The 7,779-nt window shown below is 43.3% G+C and overlaps 1 protein-coding gene across 1 annotated transcript; it reads right to left on the reverse strand.

The window, feature by feature from the left end:
* Positions 1-5,515: 5,515 nt before the first annotated feature.
* On the reverse strand, positions 5,516-7,216 carry LOC146859626 (zinc finger MYM-type protein 1-like). The gene has a single exon (XM_085645228.1). It carries the CDS (start codon positions 7,214-7,216, stop codon positions 5,516-5,518), a length of 1,701 nt encoding a protein of 566 aa, XP_085501354.1.
* Positions 7,217-7,779: the final 563 nt, after the last annotated feature.

Genomic DNA, 7,779 nt, shown 5'->3' on the forward strand with positions numbered 1-7,779 from the left:
TCAACACTTGAGAGCAGTGAAACACGGGGGATGACACTCTTGGGATGTAAACTTGTGCTTCACTCTCAACAGGGATGTAAACTTGTGCTTCACTCTCAACACTTGAGAGCAGTGAAACACGGGGGATGACACTCTTGGGATGTAAACTTGTGCTTCACTCTCAACAGGGATGTAAACTTGTGCTTCACTCTCAACACTTGAGAGCAGTGAAACACAGGTGATGACACTCTTGGGATGAAAACGTGTGCTTCACTCTCAACAGTTGTGAGCAGTGAAACACGGGGGATGACACTCTTGGGATGAAAACGTGTGCTTCACTGTCAACAGTTGTGAGCAGTGAAACACGGGGGATGACACTCTTGGGATGAAAACGTGTGCTTCACTCTCAACAGTTGTGAGCAGTGAAGACGGGGGATGGCACTCTTGGGATGAAAACGTGTGCTTCACTCTCAACAGTTGTGAGCAGTGAAACACGGGGGATGACACTCTTGGGATGAAAACATGTGCTTCACTCTCAACAGTTGTGAGCAGTGAAGACGGGGGATGACACTCTTGGGATGAAAACCTGTTCTTCACTCTCAGCAGTTGTGAGCAGTGAAACACGGGGGATGACACTCTTGGGATGAAAACTTGTGCTTCACTCTCAACAGTTGTGAGAAGTGAAGGCGGGGGATGACACTCTTGGGATGAAAACCTGTTCTTCACTCTCAGCAGTTGTGAGCAGTGAAACACGGGGGATGACACTCTTGGGATGTAAACTTGTGCTTCACTCTCAACAGGGATGTAAACTTGTGCTTCACTCTCAACACTTGAGAGCAGTGAAACACGGGGGATGACACTCTTGGGATGTAAACTTGTGCTTCACTCTCAACAGGGATGTAAACTTGTGCTTCACTCTCAACACTTGAGAGCAGTGAAACACGGGTGATGACACTCTTGGGATGAAAACATGTGCTTCACTCTCAACAGTTGTGAGCAGTGAAACACGGGGGATGACACTCTTGGGATGAAAACGCGTGCTTCACTGTCAACAGTTGTGAGCAGTGAAACACAGGGGATGACACTCTTGGGATGAAAATGTGTGCTTCACTCTCAACAGTTGTGAGCAGTGAAGAGGGGGGATGGCACTCTTGGGATGAAACCGTGTGCTTCACTCTCAACAGCTCAACAGTTGTGAGCAGTGAAACACGGGGGATGACCCTCTTGGGATGAAAACGTGTGCTTCACTCTCAACAGTTGTGAGCAGTGAAGACGGGGATGACACTCTTGGGATGAAAACTTGTGTTTCACTCTCAACACTTGAGAGCAGTGAAACACGGGTGATGACACTCTTGGGGTGAAAACCCGTTCTTCACTCTCAGCAGTTGAGAGCAGTGAAGGCGGGTGATGACACTCTTGGGATGAAAACCTGTTCTTCACTCTCAAAAGTTGAGAGCAGTGAAACACGTGTGATGACAGTCTTGGGATGAAAACCTGTTCTTCACTCTCAGCAGTTGTGAGCAGTGAAGGCGGGTGATGACACTCTTGGGATGAAAACCTGGTTTCAACTCTCAGCAGTTGTGAGCAGTGAAGGCAGGTGATGACACTCTTGGGATGAAAACCTGTTCTCCACTCTCAGCAGCTGTGAGCAGTGAAGGCGGGTGATGACACTCTTGGGATGAAAACCTGTACTTCACTCTCAGCAGTTGTGAACAGTGAAGGTGGGTGATGACACTCTTGGGGTGAAAACCTGTCTCAGCAGCTGTGAACAGTGAAGACAGGTGATGACACTCTTGGGATGGAAAACCTGTTCTTCACTCTCAGCAGCTGTGAACAGTGAAGGCGGGTGATGACAATCTTGGGATGAAAACCCGTTCTTCACTCTCAGCAGTTGTGAGCAGTGAAGGCGGGTGATGACTCTCTTGGGATGAAAACCTGTCTCAGCAGCTGTGAACAGTGAAGGCGGGTAATGACACTCCTGGGATGAAAACCTGTTCTTCACTCTCAGCAGCGTTGAACAGTGAAGACGGGTGATGACACTCTTTGGGTGAAAACCTGTTCTTCACTCTCAGCAGCTCTGAACAGTGAAGACGGGTGATGACACTCTTGGGATAAAACCTGTTCTTCACTCTCAGCAGTTGTGAGCAGTGAAGACGGGTGATGACACTCTTAGGATGAAAACCTGTTCTTCAGTCTCAGCAGTTGTGAGCAGTGAAGGGGGGTGATGACACTCTTGGGATGAAAACCTGTCTCAGCAGCTGTGAACAGTGAAGGCGGGTGATCACACTCTTGGAATGAAAACCGGTTCTTCACTCTCAGCAGTTGTGAGCAGTAAAGGCGGGTGATGACACTCTTGGGATGAAAACCTGCTCTCCACTCTCAGCAGTTGTGAGCAGTGAAGGCGGGTGATGAGACTCTTGGGATGAAAACCTGTTCTCCACTCTCAGCAACTGTGAACAGTGAAGACGGGGGATGACACTCTTGGGATGAAAACCTGTTCTCCATTCTCAGCAGTTGTGAGCAGTGAAGACGGGGGATGACACTCTTGGGATGAAAACCTGTCTCAGCAGCTGTGAACAGTGAAGACGGGTGATGACACTCTTGGGATGAAAACTCGTTCTTCACTCAGCAGTTGTGAGCAGTGAAGGCGGGTGATGACACTCTTGGGATGAAAACCTGTTCTTCACTCTCAGCAGCTGTGAACAGTGAAGGCGGGTGATGACACTCTTGGGATGAAAACCTGTCTCAGCAGTTGTGAGCAGTGAAGGCGGGTGATGACACTCTTGGGATGAAAACCTGTTCTTCACTCTCAGCAGTTGTGAGCAGTAAAGGCGGGTGATGACACTCTTGTGATGAAAACCTGTCTCAGCAGCTGTGAACAGTGAAGGCGGGTGATCACACTCTTGGGATGAAAACCTGTTCTTCACTCTCAGCAGTTGTGAGCAGTAAAGGCGGGTGATGACACTCTTGGGATGAAAACATGCTCTCCACTCTCAGCAGTTGTGAGCAGTGAAGGCGGGGGATGACACTCTTGGGATGAAAACCTGTTCTCCACTCTCAGCAACTGTGAACAGTGAAGACCGGGGATGACACTCTTGGGATGAAAACCTGTCTCAGCAGCTGTGAACAGTGAAGACGGGTGATGACACTCTTGGGATGGAAAACCTGTTCTTCACTCTCAGCAGCTGTGAACAGTGAAGGCGGGTGATGACACTCTTGGGATGAAAACCTGTCTCAGCAGCTGTGAACAGTGAAGGCGGGTGATCACACTCTTGGGATGAAAACCTGTTCTTCACTCTCAGCAGCTGTGAACAGTGAAGATGGGTGATCAGACTCTTGGGACGAAAACTTGTGTTTCACTCTCAACAGTTGAGAGCAGTGAAGGCGGGGAATGACACTCTTGGGATGAAAACTTGTGTTTCACTCTCAACAGTTGTGAGCAGTGACCAGACGAGTCTGTGCGTTCAAACGTCCTCTGGGAGGGGTCTAGAACTTACGTGATGTTGTGGACTGTTCGTGATCAACTAACTAGAAAGATGGTTTTGTAAGTAGCTATTACTCAAAGATTCACATACTCTGCACCATGCTGCCATCTAGTGCACAGGTCCAGAATAGCTCCGTGACGTTCTAAAAAGTTAAAACCTGTTGACATTGACCGTGTCTAGAATGAAGCTCCCCTAATGGGCAATGATGCCACCAAAACCACTCGATGCAACCCAGGATCGTATTACATGGTTATTCATTTGATATATTTGATACAAAAAATAAAAGTTATAATGGGTTTTAGATTAACTAATATATAATTAGAGGCCTCACCATAAAAATGTAAAAAGTCATTAAATTGACCTGTTGTTGCAACCCCAACCCGGAAAAGACACGACATGTTGGAACAGCCCTTGTTCCGCTGCCTTTGGGCCACAGAGATACCACATACAACTCGGCTAGGACCGGTCAAGTGTTCCAGTGGGAGAAGGACGCACTGGACCCAAACAGGGACATTTTAAGGATTTTGGGGGCCCTGGGCCAAACATATTTTGGGGGCCCCTGTTCGCAATAACTTTGAATTCACTGTCCATTTTACGTTCATTCACACCCTTGCTATGTCACGCAATATTTAATGATACTTTCAAAATGTATGAAACAGTAAAAGAAAGAAGAAAAATTAGCTGTAATTACTTACATTACATTTTATAGTGATTATGTTACTTGAATCCACATCCGAAGACAAATGAAGATCAGTGGGGCCGTCTGGTTGTGCTAGACCACTCTCTCAGTCACTCTAAGTATCACATATAACATTATTGAAGTAGGCCAGAATGATGTTGTCCCATTTTCTAGCAAAATTCTGTATCCACCTGTCTAGATTCAATCAATGTCTTGTTCCATGATATTATTTTTCATTCATTTCAGCCTGAGGTATATAACTTTCTATGCATTTACTATTTTCAGTGCTGTTCTTCTTACCTTCTTTCTATTGTTAACATTGGTTCTTTCTTTCCTCAGACATGCTCAGAACATCACCTTTAACATTTTACTGGTGAAATTCAAATTGTTTAAGGCCTTAACAATGTTGATTCTGGGACGAACTTTATTGCATGGGCTGACAGCAAACAGTAATAAATACAGAAAAGCAGTGGTGTTCAACCTTCTTCAACGTGTTCTGTGCAATAGGTGTTTGTTTGGATGATATCATATACATCCTGGTGCATAGGTTAAACAGAACATGATTGAGCAATTATCCTTGTTGGACCTCATCTTGTATCTCTGCAAATCTTGTTACCTACACTTGACCTGTGCAGTAATTGTGTTAAGGAGTTCTATTTTAATTTTGAGGAATTGAACATAAATGCTGCTGGGTTTGGAAGTTTTGTTGAAGGCAATGTTTGCTGCCTGTATCAAAGGCTTGAATGAAGTTTCAATGATAAGTAGAAAGTTATAGACCATAGAAAGTTATAGGCTTTTGTGAACTGCTGACAATACTTTTATGATGCTCAGATGGACCCTATTTATGATTTACCATTTTCCTGGTCTACTCAGTCTTGGAGATGCCTGCAAGGCATCCATGCTGTTTTCCTGAATGGTCAGGCCCTCTTTGATTGTTTCATAGTTGGAGAAGGACGAAATAGGCAAGATTGAGTACAAGAACTCTATGCTGTTGGCTTGAATTTTGACAATGCTGTTCGTCACATAGAATACGGTTTTGGCATTTTCTTGCGAACATTATTCAAAGTGATTTTGTTCTTGGGTCTTCTTCCCATTTGTCAGTTTTTCTTGTCATATAATGTCAAATGCTATAAGTGCACAATGTGCTGTGATTCCAGAGCATCTAGGGGTATTTTAAGTGCAGTTTAGGTTGTAGAAGTCAAACATCTTAATGCAGATGATTTTTAGAAAAGGGAAAGTAAATGTGTTTCTATGACTATTTACTTAGATTCAATGAATACCAAAAATGTCATTATGTGTTTCTGCAAAATAAAGCTTCTAAGTCAAACCTTGGAGCATCTCTGTACAATATTAGGCACCTGTAAGACACTACTTAAATTATGCATCTCTTTCTGGATTTGCTAGCAGCAAACTCATTAACCAGATCAGCAAATTCTATTTCTTGGAGCATTTCTGACTCAATACTCAGCAGAGCCAGAGAATTGAGTCTGGCTTGTAGCATTCGATTACGTAGCTCATTTTTTATGAGCTTCAACTTTGAAAAGGACCTTTCACCAGTACAGTTTGTGACCATCATCGACAAGAAAATGCGCAGTGCAATTTCAATGTTAGGGAAAGTGTTCTCTAGTTTATCAGTTTTTATTTTCCTGTAAAGACAAGTCATTGAAATTGTTTCATTTTTGTGTACAGGATAATGTTTGAACTGCTGGCATTCCTTGATGAGATCAGATTTGTTCAGGTCTTTATAGTACAAAGAGGCAAGTTTTTCACACCACCCTTCGATTTCTTTGGTGTTCATGTTTTTTAATTCTGTAAAGAAGCCAAACCGATTATTTAGGTCTCTATATGCTTCGCTTCGCCGTGTTAAACCATCAATCAGAGCATCCATGATCGGTAAGTATGCTTCTACTTTAAATTTGTACCGCCCTTCAAGTACGGTGTCACTAGAGGGTCCTTCAAACCGAGTTTGTCTACTGCTTCGTTGTTTTGTACGCTTTCCAAAATCTCTGTAATGAGTATCTGGAGCTTTTGCCTTTGCCTTGCATTCATAGTCATCAAATTGGTCTCTCAACTCTTGGACATAAGACTTCAAAGATTGGATAATGTTGACTGCAACAGATAGGTTAACATCTTCTTTTTGTACAGTCTTGCTTGTTTCGTTGAAACGCATCAGTATGTCATTCCAGAGAATGGTCAAGAAAATGGTTTCCAGCTTGTCCATTTTTTTAAGGAGACTAAGTGCATCATGCATTGTATCTTTTGACTGAATGTGATCATTTGTCAGTGAATCAAGAGCAGCTTTAATTCTTTCATAGCCACCACACAATGCATTGAGGGCATCTGCATGAGCTGACCATCGAGTATCAGACAAGCGTTTTACAACCTTGTGATCTGGGCCTACAGAATGAAGTAGCACATCCCAACGATGAGTAGAAGCAGCAAAAAAAGTGTACAAATTTTGAACAAAGTCAAAAAAAGAAACAACCTGCATGCTGCACTCAGCCGCTTTTATACCCACCAGGTTCAAAGAATGGCCAGCACAAGGAACATAAACAGCAAATTCGTTGATCTCTTTCAATCTTGCCTGTAAGCCCGAATACTGACCAGACATATTGGATGCATTATCATATGACTGACCACGGCAATCTGATAATGGAATACCGGCCCGCTCTAGGAATTTCACTACAACATCGGCAAGATACTCTGCCCCATGACCATGAATGGAGATAAATTCCAAAAAACGCTCCTTTGGTACGTGACCCTTTACATACCTCACTGTGAATGTCAACTGATCGATGTGGCACACATCTGGAGTGGAGTCTACACTGAGAGAATAATATTTTGCTTCCTTTATTTCTGATATTATTGCAGAGAAAACTTTCTTGCTCATTAATGTGATAAATTCTTCACAAATTGTTGCTGATAGGTATGAGGGATTGCCCTTTCCAGCATTTCCATATTTCCTGATGTGTTCTTCAAGAAACGGGTCAAATTGGCTTAGAAGTTCTAAAGTCCCCAAATAATTTCCATTGTGCAGTGATCCTATCATCTGGTTTTCTCCTCTGAATGCCATACCTCTTGCTGCTAAAAATTTAATAACTGCTACAATTCTTTTCAGCACACCCTGCCAGTATATTTGTTCATGTTTTATCTGTTCCTCTAATTCAGAATCAATTTTACCAGTTTCTTTTTGACGGGTGGTGTATATTAACATGCATTTTTGATGCTCAGGGCAAGCTTCATGTTGAGAAATACAACGGGTTGCATGCTTCCAGTCATTAAAACCAGATCTACTGAAGGCAGAATCTGTGCTAGAAAACAAACGACAAGCAAAACAGTACACTGTTCCTTGTGAAGGAGAATATAACAGCCATGTACGACTTACAAATTCCCAAATTTGCAGTTGCTGCTTGAAAGCAGCATCGGATAAACTCCGCTTGTGTTTCTTTTCTCCAATTTGATAAACACGAGCAGAACTGGAAAAATCACTATTTCGATTTTGACAGGTTGAAGGGCCTCTTTGAACCCAATATGATCGTGTTTCGTTTGTGATAGGACTCTCCGGCACAAATGAGACTTGGCTTCGGTCAAATAGCGAGAAAGGGCGCCTACTTCAAATGCTGACATAAAATAAAG

The sequence above is a fragment of the Triturus cristatus genome, chromosome 3_1, assembly GCF_964204655.1.
Source record: "Triturus cristatus chromosome 3_1, aTriCri1.1, whole genome shotgun sequence".
NCBI lineage: Eukaryota > Metazoa > Chordata > Amphibia > Caudata > Salamandridae > Triturus > Triturus cristatus.